Source organism: Castor canadensis, chromosome 4, assembly GCF_047511655.1.
Source record: "Castor canadensis chromosome 4, mCasCan1.hap1v2, whole genome shotgun sequence".
In the NCBI taxonomy this organism is placed as follows: domain Eukaryota; kingdom Metazoa; phylum Chordata; class Mammalia; order Rodentia; family Castoridae; genus Castor; species Castor canadensis.
In genome coordinates, this window is record NC_133389.1 from 152,783,567 (window position 1) to 152,801,009 (window position 17,443).

The 17,443-nt window shown below is 34.3% G+C and overlaps 1 protein-coding gene across 10 annotated transcripts in view; it reads left to right on the plus strand.

Moving 5' to 3' along the window:
• LOC109700892 (calcium-responsive transcription factor) overlaps positions 1-17,443 on the plus strand; it is an 83,033-nt gene that overhangs the window by 16,185 nt on the left and 49,405 nt on the right. For 9 of the 10 annotated variants that reach the window (XR_012447342.1, XR_012447341.1, XR_012447343.1 and 6 more), the window contains 5 exons: positions 3,917-4,037; positions 5,409-5,538; positions 7,279-7,363; positions 11,947-12,136; positions 16,154-16,274. Coding sequence is in view for 1 of the 10 variants with exons in the window: in XM_074071446.1 (XP_073927547.1) it covers positions 3,917-4,037; positions 5,409-5,538; positions 7,279-7,363; positions 11,947-12,136; positions 16,154-16,274 (647 nt within the window). In the remaining 9 variants the exon portion in view is untranslated. Of the gene's footprint in view, positions 1-2,113; positions 2,220-3,916; positions 4,038-5,408; positions 5,539-7,278; positions 7,364-11,946; positions 12,137-16,153; positions 16,275-17,443 lie in introns of those variants that run through there. The other variant, XR_012447348.1, reaches the window with a different exon arrangement.

The window sequence follows — 17,443 nt, forward strand, 5'->3', positions numbered from 1 at the left end:
TAAGGGTTATTTTAAAAAATTTCCTTTTAGGACTACAAATAGTACTTTAAGTGAGTCCTTCTTAACCATTTATGTCTACACACACTGGTGCTTTAAGATGTGGGAAATGTAATATAATCTGTAACTAGTGTGGAAGTGCCAAAGTTCATAGGTAACTTACATTTTTGTTAATGTAAGACTGAACTCAAGGTTATTGATTATTAACATCTAACTCACTGACTTCTATACTATATGCCAGAAATGCCTCTAAAAAAAACAATAGTCATACCATATGTGTACTGGGAATTAGAGAGATCCTTTCTTATCTTTATAGATAGATAGATAAATATGTGTTGTGAGAATAACAATATTTAAAGATGAAACAGATGAGAATGCTAATTTAAACTGTTAGTTAAAAGTATTTTTGAAGATCAGGAGGATCGTGGTTTGAAGACAGCCCTGGGCAAATAGTTTGTGAGCCCCTATCTCAAAAAAACTCATCACAGAAAAAGCCTGGTGGAGAGACTCAAGCTATAAAAGCACCTGTCTAGCAAGTGTGAGGCCCTGAGTTCAAAATTGAGTGCTACTAAAAAAAAAAAAAAAAAAAAAAAGTGTTTTTGATCAAATTCATACTTTGAGTAGAAAGATGATTTTGATTGAAATGAGGAAAAGTACTGAGAAAAACAATTCTAATTTGTTCTCTGGTTAATAAGCGTATACATATATAAATAACACTATGAAGGATAATGGGTCTCGTCTGTTTATCTGAATTTTCTAAATTGGATATTTATCATTTTCATAGTAAAAATTATTATTAATTTTTTTACTGGAGTTTGATATCAGGGCCTCATGCTTACTAGGCAGGTGCTCTACCATTTAAGCCATTCCACCAGCTCTTAAAAAAATTATTTCTAAAAGCATAATAATTTCCATCAGAAATTATATCAACAGGTAAACATTTTATATAGAATCAAGGGCATTCTGTAGTTTGTGTCATTTTGCTCCTTTATATTGTTTAGATTTTTTTTTTTTTTTTGTGGTACTAGGGTTTGAACTAAGGACCTCTGGCTTGGTAGGAAGGTGCTCTACCACTTGAGCAATGCTCCCAGACCCCTTTTGCTTTAGTAGTTTTAAGGTAGGATATTGACATTTTTGCTTGGAGCTGGCCTCAAACTGTGCTCCTGCTACCTGTATCCTTGCTCTTAGTTGAAATGACAAGGGCAGGCCATCATGTCTGGCTTATTTGCTAAGATAGAGTCTTACTAACTTTTTGCTCAGGCTGATTCTGGCCTCAAACCATGAACATCCACATCTCTGCCTCCAAAGTAGCTGGGAATACAGGTGTGAGTCACTGCCCCCTGCCCGAGTTATTTAGATTCTTCAGTTTAGAGTAATTGGTGTATATATGTGACTTAGGGTAGGGCAACCCTTTAAAAAAATTTTTTTTAAGAGCTCAAGGCACCCCTTCTACCATGGAGATACCCCTCAGCCCAGGGGTTCCTCTTTGTGTTTAAGCATATTCCTGAGCCTGTCAAGGACTGAAAAGCAGAGAAAGGGTAAACTTTTTATAACCATGTTGTATCACCAGCAGAAGTTAATATGCAACAAATAATTTGAATGTGAAACAAACTATATTTTATTTTTTCTAGTCCAGATTTGAATACTTCTGTTTGCTTGTTTCTGGTGGTCTGGGGTTTGAACTCAGCACCATACACTTGGTAGGCAGGCACTCAACCACTTGAGCCACTCTTTGAGCCCCAGATTTGAATACTTCTGTATTTTCACCTTTATTTGATATTTTTTTAATTTCTATCAGAATGTTTAGAAAGTCTGCATGTTCTCACAGAAGGACCAAGGAGTCTAAATATACAAAGGGCTGTTATTTTACACATGACTTCTTTCCTTAAAAGTAAAGTTGTTAGCCTTTTTCAGTAGCTCACATCTGTAATCCTAGCTACTCGAGATATGGAAATGAGGAGGATTGCAGTTTGAGGCCATCCCAGGCAAAAGGTTAGTAAGACCATCACAACAAGAAAAAAAACTGGATATAGTGCCATGTGTCTGTCATTCCAGCTATGTGGGAAAGCATAAAAAAGTTATTACTTGAGCCTTGACCCAACCCTTCTTGTTTTAGGTATTTTTTGTATGGAGTCACAATTTTTTGTCTAGTTCTGCCTGGACTGAGATCCTTATACGTATGCCTCCTGCATCGCTAGGATGACACCACGCTCAGTTTATTGGTTGGTATGGGGGGCGGGATATCACTAACCTCTTTGCCCTAGTTGGCCTCAAACCGAGATCCTTTTGATTTCCACCTCAGAGTATCTGGGATTACAGGCCTGAACCACTGCACCCAACCCTGTTTTTGCCTTTGTTTAGGTTAAATAACATCATGAAATATTGGTAGGCAGAAGAGAGTGGTGGTTAGAAGGAGTCAGATTGGTTGGGTTTGATTTTTAGCTCATAGCACTAGATAATTGTGTATAACCTTGCATGAGTTTTATAACCTTTGTGATGGTTTCTTCATTTATAAAATGCATACACTTCATGTATGTGTGATAAGGATTAAATGAGGTAATGCAGCTAAAGCCCTGCCATATAGTTTCTCTCAATGAATGTTAGAAGTTATTGTTACTAGAGTTTCCAATTGCTTTTTCATGCTGAAGTAATAAGAAGTATGCAAGATTTATTATTTTTCTTTTGGCATTATGGGATTTGAACTCAGGGCTTTTCTGCTTGCTAGGCAGACATTCTTCTGCTTGAGCCAGACTGTCACCACACCTCTAACCTCATTTAATGGCAAGAGTTTTTTTTAGCTCAAGGAACTTGATAAACATTAGGGGAAGGAAACAATTCCCACTCTTACCCTCTAGGAAATGCTTATGAAATATATTTAAATTAAAGAAAAGGTTTCTTTTCTCCCCAGTTAAATTTTTTTTCAAATTTAAATTCTCATGTTTTCCTCAAATGACCCTCTTAAAAGTTGGAATGCATTTCTATCAAGCATCAGGAATCTGTTTTACATAGCAAGAGGGAAGTCTGGCAAAATGGATTTGAATGATTAAGGAGTTATGTGTGTTAGAGACCGCAGACTTTGAGTGGAACAGTAAGAAAAGTGTGTCAATAGAAGAATAGTACATTGTATAATAAAGTTTATAAAAAATTGAAAAACATGTTTACAAGTAGTATATTAGTTACATTTTCAGATGATAAGTTCAAAAACTTTTTTTCAACTTCAGATGTCTTTTTAGTTGATACTCTTCTAAATTTGAGACAGTGGTTCAGTTTTCAGGTTGAAAAAAACTATTATAAATTCACCTTTTTCCCTGTGTTTTCAGACTTTGGGGCATTCTGTCATATTCTTTATGGACCACGACATAATGCATGAGATACAAAGATCTACTTAATACGTTATCTATCAAAAATTACTCTCTTTTTGTGGCACTGGGGATTAAACCTAGGGTCTTGACATATCCAGCAATTGCTCTCCTACTGAGCTATATCACCAGCCCTACAAGCTACTATTTTTTCAATGGTAACTGTAATTAAGATGACTTAAGTATGGGACAAATGATTGACACCCAAATAGGTCAAATGTGTAGACAACAAAATAAGTAGAAAAATGTAAATGTATTAAGTCCAATTAGAGCCATGCTCAGATTGTTAAGTAATTAGACCTCATGCATATACTATAGTAATTAATACCATCGTGGTTAAGACTATACGCTATAGGTCAAACTGTATGTTTTCAGTCGTATCTTCACCACTACTCAGTTGTAAAAACTTGGGAAAAATTATGTGCCTCAATGTTTCATCTCTAAAGTGGGAGAAATTAAAATATCCATTATATAGGTATATATGAGTTTTAATAATTTAAGTCATAATTCTGTTAAATTACAATGGCATATGCATTTGATTTTTTTCTCATACTTCTAAGATGATCGTTGCCAGTCCATCAGAAAATGGACAGGTGTTTCGTGTAATCCCATCTACCCAGACAGGAATGGCACAAGTGATTGTACCTCAGGACCAGCTTGTGGATGTGAATAGTTGCCAGGGTGAGTCTAATGGGATATAGAGGATTGAAGAATGTTTTAAAGAATAGTGATATTCTTAAAAATCACCTAAATTGATCTCCTTAGGTAAGATTATGAACTCAGTAATTAGAAAGTTATTTATTTATTTATTTATCTATTTATTTATTGACACTGGGTCTTGAACTCAAGGTCTTGTGAACTGTTTCCTTGGGCTGGCTTTGAACTGCTGTCCTCTTGATCTCTACATCTTGAGTAGCTAGGTTTGCCAGTGTGAGCCACTTGTGCCCAGCTAGAAAAAGTTTCCTAGATCATATAAATTTCATGTTCATTTTTCAACTCCTGTCTAGCTTAACTGTCTATTTCATTTTGGAATTCTAGGAAGCTAGCTGACTTCTCCTTCCTCACAAATGATCAGTGAGCATAAAATAAATTCTTATTTATGGTAATAGTAAGAATAGCAACAACAATGATAAGAATATAGTGCCTGGCTACAGGAAAAGTTTTTTTACATTTAAATTTTTATTGATATATTTGATAGTCATGTGACTAATTATTTTTTCTAACTCTCATTTTTATCATTTTGCCATTTTCCATCTTTCCTTTGTTCCTTCAGATTTAGAAAGGAGAACCATACTCCCTATTTCTTTTAGCATGTTCTGTCTTTACCTTGTTAGTTCTCCTCCGTTTGCTTCCCTCCCTTTCCCATGTAATTGAATCTCTTTTCTAACATAGCTACATTGTTTTATTGCTTTTTCATAGATAATAGTAAAGTGGACTTTTTATGTTTATGATTTATTGTCTTTTTAATAGTTTTTAAAAGTTAAGAGAAAACAGTTTTTAGAAAACATTGTAAACATAGCATATAAATAAAAAGTTTTATTTAACTTTATTTATGTAATTAAAAAGTCCTATTATATCTTGAAACTCCTTAATGTAACAATTATTTCTACTACTTTTTTTCTTTCTTTAGGCAGTTATGAGGTTTGAACTCAGGGCTTCCTTCTTGCTAGGCAAGTGCTCTACCACTTGAAACACAGCTCTAGCCCTCTACCACTTTTATATCCTAGCTCTTCCAAAATTTAATTACAAAATTTCAGTAGTTAGTATTATAATTTAAAAGTAAAAACATTTTATCAGAGATCTTTTTTTTTTTTTTTGGTAGTACTAGGGTTTGAACTCAGGGCCTTGTGCTTGCTGGGCAGGCACTCTTACCACTTGAGCCACTGTGCCAGCTATCAGAGACATTCTTAATAATGCATTTTAAATTTTATTATCTTTAACTTCAGAACAATTCTTCCTTTTCCCATTACAAGTATATAAGTTTGAGTCAGGTATATTTTCCAGTGTTATTCAAGATTCTGATATTGCTTTACTCTTGTTCTTCCTGTTAAGATGTCTCTGAAGAGAAACCTGGTGACAGAAATTTACCGACCGTAAGAGTAGACAGTCTAGCAGACAACACTGGTAGTTACATTCTTCATCCACAAGCATCTCTTACGTTACCCAAAAAGTCTGCAACCAGGTGAGTCAATGGGAAAGAGGAGCATATCTTTTGTTATCACCATGGAAGTCTTTTTTTTTTTCAGTTTGGAAAGTTTTTTTTTTTTTTTTTCATTTTTCTTTTATTATTCATATGTGCATACAAGGCTTGGTTTATTTCTCCCCCCTGCCCCCACCCCCTCCCTTACCACCCACTCCACCCCCTCCCGCTCCCCCCCCTCAATACCCAGCAGAAACTATTTTGCCCTTATCTCTAATTTTGTTGTAGAGAGAGTATAAGCAATAATAGGAAGGAACAAGGGGTTTTGCTGGTTGAGATAAGGATAGCTATACAGGGCATTGACTCACATTGATTTCCTGTGCGTGGGTGTTACCTTCTAGGTTAATTCTTTTTAATCTAACCTTTTCTCTAGCTCCTGGTCCCCTTTTCCTATTGGCCTCAGTTGCTTTAAGGTATCTGCTTTAGTTTCTCTGCATTAAGGGCAACAAATGCTAGCTAGTTTTTTAGGTGTCTTACCTATCCTCACCCCTCCCTTGTGTGCTCTCGCTTTTATCATGTGCTCATAGTCCAATCCCCTTGTTGTGTTTGCCCTTGATCTAATGTCCACATATGAGGGAGAACATACGATTTTTGGTCTTTTGAGCCAGGCTAACCTCACTCAGAATGATGTTCTCCAATTCCATCCATTTACCAGCGAATGATAACATTTCGTTCTTCTTCATGGCTGCATAAAATTCCATTGTGTATAGATACCACATTTTCTTAATCCATTCGTCAGTGCTGGGGCATCTTGGCTGTTATGGAAGTCTTTTTTAAAAAAAATTATCACATCTAAAGGTGGCTGACTATAGAAAAGATCAGAAATTCAGGAAGCAGAAAAAACTATTATCAAATATCTTTTTGATAATGGTGTCAGCAATAAGGAGGCTACTCTAGAAGCTCTAAATGTAAAAAGTGCTACTCTTGCTCAATGATACTTGCCTGTTACCTTTTGAAGCAATATGAAAGTGTCTAACTCTAGTAGAATTTTTAATAAAAAGATACTGCCATTCTAGTTCCTCAGACTTTTTAATAGTTTAATTATTTTTTATACATGTAAGTCCTCTGTGATAGTGTTTAATTTTTGTACTAACTTCTATTTTAGTTTTTATTTTTGCCTTAAAATAGTACTACTCATGATAATATAGAGAAATATTTAGAGTATCTTTTATGTATTTATATTTGTTAGTAGTTCTATGAAAGTATTCTTAATTAAGACAATATTTATGACATGTTATCTTAGCGCTTACATAATGTCCTTTTTTTGGTGGTAGGTTTGAACATAATGACACTTTTAACAACTCACCTTGGGCTACAGGCGTGGCTCAAGTGGTAGCGCACTTGCCTACCAATCTCAAGGTCCTGAGTTCAAGTGCCAGTACTGCCAAAAGGGAAAAAAATCAAGTCACTTGAAAATGTTTTATTAGTTCATTTTTTGATACATGTAAAATAATTATATAATGAGACATACAAAATAATCTTTGGGACAGGTATATAAAATACTTAAATTTGGGGGTACTACAGGTACCTTTAAGAACAAACTTGAGCTATGTAGCAGTGAATAAAATAGCTATGATTAAATAAAATAGTAAGCTATCTATGGTTATTGTTAGAAATTTTTATTGTTGACAACATACTGTCTTTAACTGTTGTATGCTGTGTATGTGTTTATGTGTATGTGTAAAACTATATGTTTATGTATATATTCCTCCCCTATTTCAGAATGCTTGAAGAACCTTTGCTGGCTCCCCTTCAGCCACTTTCTTCTAACACTCCTATATGGGCCTGCCGTCTTAGGAGTTGTGAGGTGAGTTAAAGATAATCCTTATCACAAATCATGTAACTATTTATAACCACAATTCCTGTCACAATGCTCACTTTAAGTATAACTAATATAGGCTGTTAGGTTTTGTTTATTCTAACCTGATCTTATCTTTCTTTTTATTCTTTAGAGACATAAACTCTTAAAGCAGAGATTGTGAAAATCCATTTACACTTCACTATCATTTCTTGTCTTGCAGCTATCACCCCTTGTCTTCCATGAAACTTCACTATCATGTTCTTTTTATTTTTGGATCATTCTTTCTTTTTCTTTGCTTGTACTTATGTATTTTCATATTCTTTGAGGCTCACATTTGACCTTGTCTTCTTTTTCTACATTTTATCTCATGGAGGGCTTGTCTATTTTGTAGACTTTCAACTCTCATAAAATGATTAGCAAATCTGTACCAATAGTTCCTTAATTTTTTTTTTGCACCACTAGGATTTGAACTCAACCTCACGCTTGCTAGGCAGGCACTAACTGCTTGAGCCACTCCACCAGCCCTGTTTTGTGATTTGTTTATTTATTTATTTTTTGAGATGGGCTCTCACAAATTGTTTGCCAGAGACTGGCTTCAAACCACGATCCTCCTGATCTCTGCCTCCTGAGTAGCTAGGATTATAGGCGTGAGTCACTGGTGCCCGACTCAGTTCCTTAATTCTTGCCCTTATTGCAGACCTCCATCTACTTACTTGACGCTTTATTTGGATTTCACCTCAAATTCACTGTTTCCCAAACTGAAATTGTCTATACCACAACTAGATTTGCTTCCTGAATTCCTTACCTGTTTGATAAATGCCATTTCCTTAGATATCTAGACACAAAGTTTTAGATCAATTTCTTCCTTTCCCACATTCATATACCTACCTGATTGTTTTGAGAGTTTTCCTTTTAAAACATCTTTTTTATTTTTTGCCCATCTCCCATAGACTTTTTTTATTTTGCACTTGGTTATGGTAATAACTTTTCCTCTAGTCCCCTGCCTCTTCAATGTCTGGTCCTTATTTTCCTAGGACTACTTATCTTTATTTTTAACTCTTTTTTATTATCACATATCAATTGTACACAGGGGTTTCATTGTTACAAATATTTATCTTGAAATTTTGCTTTCATTGTCTCTTCTTGCCTCCCAATAAGGTCAGTGTTTTATTTCCTAATTATGCACTGTAGTTAGCTTTCAAGGTCTTCTATAATCTGCTATCATCTTGTCTTGTCCTAGCTTATTTCCCACTTTTCTCCAACTCACCTTTCGTTCTTGTTAACCTAATCCTCATACTTTCTACAAAAATTCCATAGTCTTTAGCACTGACTTCACCTATTTTTACTTGTTTTCTGCAATGTTATTTTTGTACTTACCAATTCTAACTATTCTTAAAATTCCAGTTTAAGTCCTATATATATGTATATATATATATGTTTCTGTAAATCATATAATGATTATTTTAAACTTTACCTATTTGTCTATTTAAATTCTTTTGTATTTGTTATTATGATTGTTAATTATTTACTAGCTTGAGTTGTTCATTATTATTTAACAATAAGAGGGATTTTTAAATTGTTTTTTATTTTGTTTCTTTTTCTGAGACAGTCTCCCTATGTATAGCCTAGGCTGTCCTAGAACTTGTATTCCTCCGGCCTTAGCCTCCTGAGTGCTGGGATTATAGGTATATACCACTATGTGTGGCAGTAATCAGACTTTTTGAGGATGGGAGCCATAACTCTTTTGTATATAAACCAGAGATGCTTAATACTATTAAGATGCTTTATTGTCTTAAATAAGTTTTAAAATGTGGGAAAGAAAAACATTTCCTCACTTTTATTATTTTGCGAATACTTCTAATAAAAAGTCTTACAGTGTTATTTATTACATTTCTTAGGACATTGTCATTGTTCTTTTCTGAGTTTATATATATATTATATACATAATATACAGACATATATTCACATATATGTGTACATTAGATTTTTCACCCACATTTTGTTGGTCATGAAATGGATTTTTAGTGGTTACCTAAAGATATTGTTCTGATTGGGTTTTTTTGTTTGTTTTTGTTTTTGGTGGGACTCGGATTTGAACTCAGGGCTTTGTACTTGCAAGTCAGGCACTCTACCACTTGAGCCACACACCTCTATTCCTGTTCTGACTATTTGATAAGGCTTTTAAAAATCATTATTATTAACTTGATAGGGTGATTTGGAGTTAGAACATTCATAATCCTATGGCCAGATCACTTTATTTTATCCCTGTGAGGTATTGTGTAGCTTGTTTTAAAGGCATACATCTTCTAAGAAACTGGTTAAAAGTGTCCAGTAGACTTAATAGTGAAGGATTCGTTCTCCTCTCCTGAGCTATGTTGTAATAAAATTTTTGTCTAATGGCTGAAGAAATATTTTCTGTATTTTGCTTTTTGAATATTGTTTAGTAATTCCTTTTTACATTTTGATTTGTCTTTTAGTGACTGTTATCTATTATAGGCTTCATTATAGTATACTAATCCTAAATTTTCCTTTTATAGCAGTATTTAATTCATTTTGTTTACAGAAAACTATTACAGCTAGGCTTTATATTCCTACCTTTATTTGTAGCAGATACTTTGACAAAAACAAATCTAGGCTAAAAGGAAATTTGTAAACATAAACATTTTCATAAATATTAAAGGAAATTTAGGTAAAAATTGTTTGGTGTCATACTGTCTTTTTTATTATGGTCAAAGGTACAGCTATAAGAGTAGTTTGATATCTTCCTTTCTGTTAAACATATTCTTCCAAAGTAAACTATTTAATCTAATAAGGAGGAATAGTATCTCTATTCCTACATCTCTGCACTTAACTTCCTCTAAGGAAAAAAATACATGAAGTCAATTCTAATCTTAATGAATTTGATTGTAAAAGATTACAGTTAATGAATTTTCATCCCCCACCCCATCAAGTCAGTCTCTTTCTCTCTCTTTAGGTTTTAGGGATTAAACCCAGTTCCTTGCACATGCTAGGCAATGTGTTCTAACATGAGCTACAGTCCCACCCCTTGTTTTTTGAGATAGGGTTTCCCTGTGTAGGTCAGCCTGAACTAGAAGTCTTTCTGCATTTGCCTCTCAATTTCTGAGGTTGCATCTGTGTAACATCATGCTGGAAAATTTTCTCTTTTGATACAAAAAAAGTTGCTTCTTTAGTATAGGAGGCTCAAGTGGCTATGTGTAGATAGTATCTATTTACTTACATGATTTATTTATACCTTACCTTGTTTTAAAAAGAATTTAAGATAGCATACAAACATAAAATATATTAGCAAGGTGGGAACTGAAGTGGGAGCTAAAGAATAAAAATAAGCAAGAATGGAATTATAAAATTAAAGTAAGAAATATATATATCTCAGTGTATATCTACCTTGTGTTATAAATATATTTATGCATACTTGCATTTGTCTGAAATGCAGGAATCTGCATTTCAAAAGGAGAAGCTTAGTTATTGAATTTTGTGCCTATTAGGTAAGAGAAACTATTCCAGTTTGCATAAGATAAAAGCAAATCACCAGCTATTTTTGATACTAAGTCCAGACAGGAATTTCTCTCTGAGAAGGATCTTCATAAAAAAGTATTGATATAATGAGCATATTCTTCTGCAACATTTTTTTTTTTTTTTTTTTTTCATTTTTCTTTTATTATTCATATGTGCATACAAGGCTTGGTTTATTTCTCCCCCCTGCCCCCACCCCCTCCCTTACCACCCACTCCACCCCCTCCCGCTCCCCCCCCTCAATACCCAGCAGAAACTATTTTGCCCTTATCTCTAATTTTGTTGTAGAGAGAGTATAAGCAATAATAGGAAGGAACAAGGGGTTTTGCTGGTTGAGATAAGGATAGCTATACAGGGCATTGACTCACATTGATTTCCTGTGCGTGGGTGTTACCTTCTAGGTTAATTCTTTTTAATCTAACCTTTTCTCTAGTTCCTGGTCCCCTTTTCCTATTGGCCTCAGTTGCTTTAAGGTATCTTCTGCAACATTTTTATATGCGATTCAATCACTGGACTGGGGGTATAGCTTAGTGGTAAAGTGCTTGCCCATCATGTGCAAGGCCCAGCACTATACACACACAAAATAGATACATTCACAATTTTTTATAGGGTTTCAAATAGACTCATGGCATCATATCAAAACTAATCTCAGTTAGTAGAAGCCCCATAAGGAGCCAGTACTTTGTGGATAGTTTTATGTGGACCTGACTTTGATCTAGGAGATCACTTTTAAATATCTATAAGAATGGATTTATTACATGTTCTTCAAGCTATTCTCTTTAAATATTATTTTTCTAAAATAAGATTATAATAAAGATAGTGCAGCAGTGAATTTGCTATTATATTCTCTTACAGATAACTGGAGAATATTTATTTGCTGATACCAGTTGAATTCAGATCAGACCCACTGGTTGTGTAGACCAGTAATCTGAGTGAATGAATAATATTCTCTTGTGAAAGCTGATGAATCTTTCATCTCAGATAAGGATCTCATTAAATTTATTATGCATTGAAGCATATTTACTAATAATTTTTATTATTTCTACCACATGCAGAAAATTGGAGATTCATACCGTGGCTACTGTGTAAGTGAGACTGAATTAGAAAGTATTCTAACATTTCACAAGCAGCAAACACAGAGTGTTTGGGGGACCCGCCAGTCTCCAAGCCCAGCCAAGCCTGCTACACGATTGATGTGGAAATCCCAGTATGTCCCATATGATGGAATTCCATTTGTCAATGCAGGTACTTTTTTTTGTAAAGAATTATTTTAAAAGGTTCAGCAGCAGCCATAGTCCATTGTGAAAATGTGATTTTTCTAAGATGATATGTTTTCAGTTTGGTAGATGACAATTGAATGTTAGTTGATAAAAATGAATATTAAACAAGAAGAAAACTTATAGTAAATATAATCAATTACTTTGTGGTATAAAGTTGCATTTATTTATTTATTGGTGGTACTGGGGTTTGGACTCAGTTGGGTATTTTTGAGAGAGAGTCTCTGTAACTATTTTCTTGGGGTTCACTTCACAACGATCCTCCTGATCCCTGCCTTCTGTTGTAGCTAGGATTACAGGCATGAGTCACTGGCACCTGCCATAAAATTGCACTTTAATATGTTAGAGTGAATAAATAATGCTTCCTTTATATATTATGCTTATAAATAGAAAATAAGAATATTACAATTCCAAGCAGATCTATTTAATAAAATATAAAAAGGATAATTTTATTATTTTAAATACATATACCTGCTGTGGTTCTCCCCATGCCCAATCCAGATATTCTGTGCTCTCTAAATTTGTCCTGTGAAACAAATTTGTGTCCATTTTAGGTAGTTTATAACTCTGGACTTAACTGTATAGAATTTGTACATAGTCTTGAGTTAATATAGAATTCTGATATTAAAGTTGTCAAGCAAAAGGTATGTTTCGTACAGTATTATCAGACACTGGGCTAGTGTTTATTAAGGTAGTAGAACTTTAAATTTCCTAAGATCTACCATACAACTGACTAGTCAGATCCCAAAGAACCTAAAAATGAGGTTGTTAGCACTATTTTAGCATTAATTTAGCTGAAATAATTATAGTCTAATTTCTGCTATTAATAAGAAATATTTAAGGCCAGGGGTGTAACTCAGTAGTAGCATGCATAAGGTCAATCCCTAGCATCACTCACACTCACACACACACACTCACACTCACACACACACACACACACACGCAAGGATGAATGTAACTAACCCTTTCTGACCAGGTTTTGTCAATATTCTATAAAAGAAATATAGCATAAAATATAAACTTGAAGGAGCTGAGGGCATACTTCAGTTGTAGAATGCTTCTCAAGCCCACATGGGACCTTGGATTTAGTCCCCAGCATCATAACAAGACATAAAAGACATAAAAACTTGTAGTCCTAAAGTTGTCCTTTTCCTTTTCTCTTGTTCTAATCCCCTTCATAGACCGCCATTGTGTGAATTTGGTCTTTTTTTAGTCTTTTTCAGATTTTTCAGTTTCTGTGATGAATGTCATTGGGCTTTTGATGAGAATTGCATTAAACATGTAGATTGCTTTTGGTAGTATAGCCATTTTTACTATGTTGATTCTACCAATCCATGAACACGGAAGATCTCTCCACCTTTGTAGTCTTCCTCGATCTCTTTCTTCAGGGGTTTGTAGTTCTCCTTGTAGAGGTCATTCACATCCTTTGTTAAGTTTATTCCTAGGTGTTTGATTTTTTTTGAGGCTATTGTAAATGGAATTGTTTCCATATATCCTTTCTCAGTTTGTTCGTTATTGGTATGTAGAAAAGCTAAAGATTTTTGTAAGTTGATTTTGTATCCTGCCACCTTGCTGTAGCTGTTTATGCTGTCTAGGAGTTTTTGGGTAGAGTTTTTTGGGTCTTTAAGGTTCTAGGATCATATTGTCTGCAAATAGGGATATTTTGATAGTTTCTTTACTTATTTGGATTCCTTTTATTTCTTCTTCTTGCTTAATTGCTCTGGCTAGGAATTCCTGGCCCAGTCTTACGTTTTTATACTTTACCATGTATAGTTGTAATTATATGAATATATTTTACTGTGTTTAATATTTAAACATTAATATTTAATGCTAGACATTATTTTGCAAATTTTCACTCACCCTTCTATACCTATTTATATACTTACAGATCTTAGTTACTCCAACTTAACTATTGTATAACATTCCAGCATATGACCAAATCTCCATTATTTTTCTATTGTTGATCATTTAGGTTGTTTTCAACTTGTCATTACTATAAAAAATGCTGTACTCAGTCCAGGCATTGTAGCTCTAGCCTACTCAGGAGGTGGAGATTGGGCGAATTGCAGTTAGAGGCCTGCCCTGTAAAATAGTTCACAAGACCCTATCTCAACCAATGGCTGGTGCAGTGGTACACTTGTATCATCTCCAGCTACAGCAGAGAAGCACAAATAAGAGGATCATGGTCCAGACTGGCCTGCACATGAAGCAATACCCTAACCCAAAAAATAACCAAAGCAAAAAGGACAGGGGTGGCTTTAAGTGGTAGAGTGATTGCCTAACAAGCATGAGGGATCTGAATTCAACCCCCCCAGTACTGCCAAAAATTAAAATAATAGTAATAATAAAGAAGGCTGTAGTCACACCTCTACCAGTATACATCCTCTGATGATAAGGTGTGATTATTAGTTTTTCTAAAGTGTATGCTTAAGATGGGATTGCTGGGTTTGAGTGTGCCAATTTCATTTTTGCAAAATTATCTCAAATTGCTCTATAAGGAGGTTAACTCTCCTCTGAAAATTTTTGGATGAGATTTCTTTCAAAATTCTGTAGTTTTGGATTGTAATGTAGTAATATTGCAGAACACTCAAGTATTCTATGGACAATATCACATAATCATACAGTAATTCTTTATGGTTGTCACACTAAAATGAATCCAGACTTTATAAGTAGCCTCACACAGTAACCCGTGTTTCAGGTTTCATAGCCAAATGAATTCTAAAAAACCTTGTTTTTTAAGCTTTTTAGGTTTTTAAGTTGGCTCATAAAGATTGGTCTGAACTGATTTTCATTCCTGTCAGCAATGTATAAGAATTTTCCTTCCCCACATTCATTCCATGACTTAGAATCATTAGATTTTTAAAAACCTTTATATTATGGAAATTTTCATATGTGTGTCAAAGCAGATGTAATAATGTAAGAAAAACAATGACTCTGGGTAGCTCTCATGTAGCTCAACAGCTGTTGGCCTGTAGCCACTTCATTCTGAACACCACATTCCCTCCAGATGATTTTACAGAAAATTCCAAATATCATTTCATCTGTAATTATTAAATCATGTAATATATACCAAAATATATATCTGTAAAAGGACTCTTTAAATAAATGTATACATATGTGTGCATGTGTGTATATATGTGTATGTGTACGCATGTGTATATATACATGCATGCACCCATCATCACACTTTAAAAGCATTAGCAGGTTTTTAATGTTATAAAATGTCCAGCATTTATACTTTCACACAGTTTTTTGCACCCATAGGTTTGTTTCTGATCCAAACAAGGTCCAGAGATTGCTTTTATCTAATACCGCTATCTCTTAAATTCCTTTTCATCTAAAGATTTCTTTCCCCTTTTCCTCCAGGTTTTTTGTTCTATAGAGTTTGTCATATTCTGGATTTTGCTGATTCCTTCTCTTGTGTAGTTTAACATGTTCTTTTCTCTCCTGCATTTCCTATGAAGTATTAGATCTAGAGCCTTGATTAAATGCAGATTTGAGTTTTGTAAGAATACCTAATAGATTTGCTGTGTGGTTTATATTTCTATCCACATGTCTCTGTATTTGCGGTATTCAGATTGATTAGTGGATTCAGGTGTTTTAGCGTATTGATAAGCATTTTTATTTTTGCCAATCTGGGGAGTGTGAGATTATACTTTACTATTATTATTTCAGTTTGCATTTCCTTATTTACTTGTGAAGTTGCCCATGTTTTTATTTATTCAGTTACTACCTTTGTTTCTTAATTGCCTATTCATAGTCTTTGAACAGTTTTGTGTTTGCTTGTTTCCTTAATTCCTCCCCCTCCTTTTTTTTTTTTTTTTTTGTGGTAATGGGGCCTCATGCTTGCTAGGCAGGTGCTGTACCACTTAAGCCACACTTTCAGCCCAAGAGTGTAGATTTTCACTTGGCCATCACTGTTTTTAAAAATCTCTAGAATAGATAGACACTTGAATTAATATTAATAGTTGGTTTTGGTCCACAGGGAGTAGAGCTGTGGTTATGGAGTGTCAGTATGGGCCAAGGAGAAAAGGTTTCCAGTTAAAAAAAATCAGTGAGCAAGAAAACAGGTCTTGTCATCTCTACAAAGCCACTTGTCCAGCCAGGTAAGTTTTCTTTCTTTTTTATTTATTTGTTTTTCATTAAGTTCTTATTTTTAATAGCAAATATGGGCATTTTTGTTACATTTAAACAGTGGCAAAATGTAAACAGTGAGTTCCAAGTTTTCTCTTACTCCTGTTTCCTATTTCTCTTTTTAAGGTCATCGCTATTACCAGTTTCTTGAATCATCTTGCAAAGATATTTTGTGTGTGTGTGTGTGTGTATGTCCCCTCCTCTATCCTGACAACTATGTTGGAAGATTTCCACAGGGCTCTCTAACATTTTCTTTCCTTAAAGTTAGATAACAGTGTACCTTCTTTCCTGCTATGACTTCACTTTGATTTATTCCTAATCTGAAAGCCTACCATGGTTATTTACTGCACAGATACCATGCTACGTTCTAGTGTGATATAATGAAATATACTATTATGTACTTTATTTTCATTGCCAGCCTATCTCAAAGCTGATTCCATATCTGTATAAGGGTATACTTAAAAAAAAACAAACTATGTAAGGCTCCATTATCAAGTGAATTTAATGCAAGACTAGAGGTACAACAACCGGGAAGAAAGCTATTAAAATAATTCAGGATGAGGTAATTATGGTTTCCAAGAGAATGAAGAAGAGGTAAATCCAGAAAAAAATAATCCATAAATAGTTAGATTTTTCTGTTTTTGGCAGTACTGGAGTTTGAACTCAGGGCTTCATGCTTGCTAGGGAGGCTGTATAGCACTTGAGCCACTCTGCCAGCCCTACTTACTGTGTAAGTCATGTTTATTGTTAATTTGCTAAGTATTATGAACTGAGAATATGGCATATCTTTCATACGCCTCTAACTAACTACTAGACAAATCAAATTTTCTCTAAACTTAAATGCTTAAATTTCTTTTTCTTACATTTTTATTGGTGTATATTAATATTACAGTGTGTGGTGTTCATTGTAATATTTCCATACATGCATATAGTATACTTTGATTATACTCACCCCCTCTTTTAATCTTTCCTATGCCCCCTCCTCCTACCCCCTTTTAAAAAAATCTTTTTTGTATTTTTTTTTGTTGTTGTTAGCGGTACTGTAGTACTGTACTTAGGGCCTTGCACTTGCTAGTCAGACATTCTACCACTTGAGCCATGCCACCAGCCCTTGCATTTTTTAAAAATGGATTTCGTGATG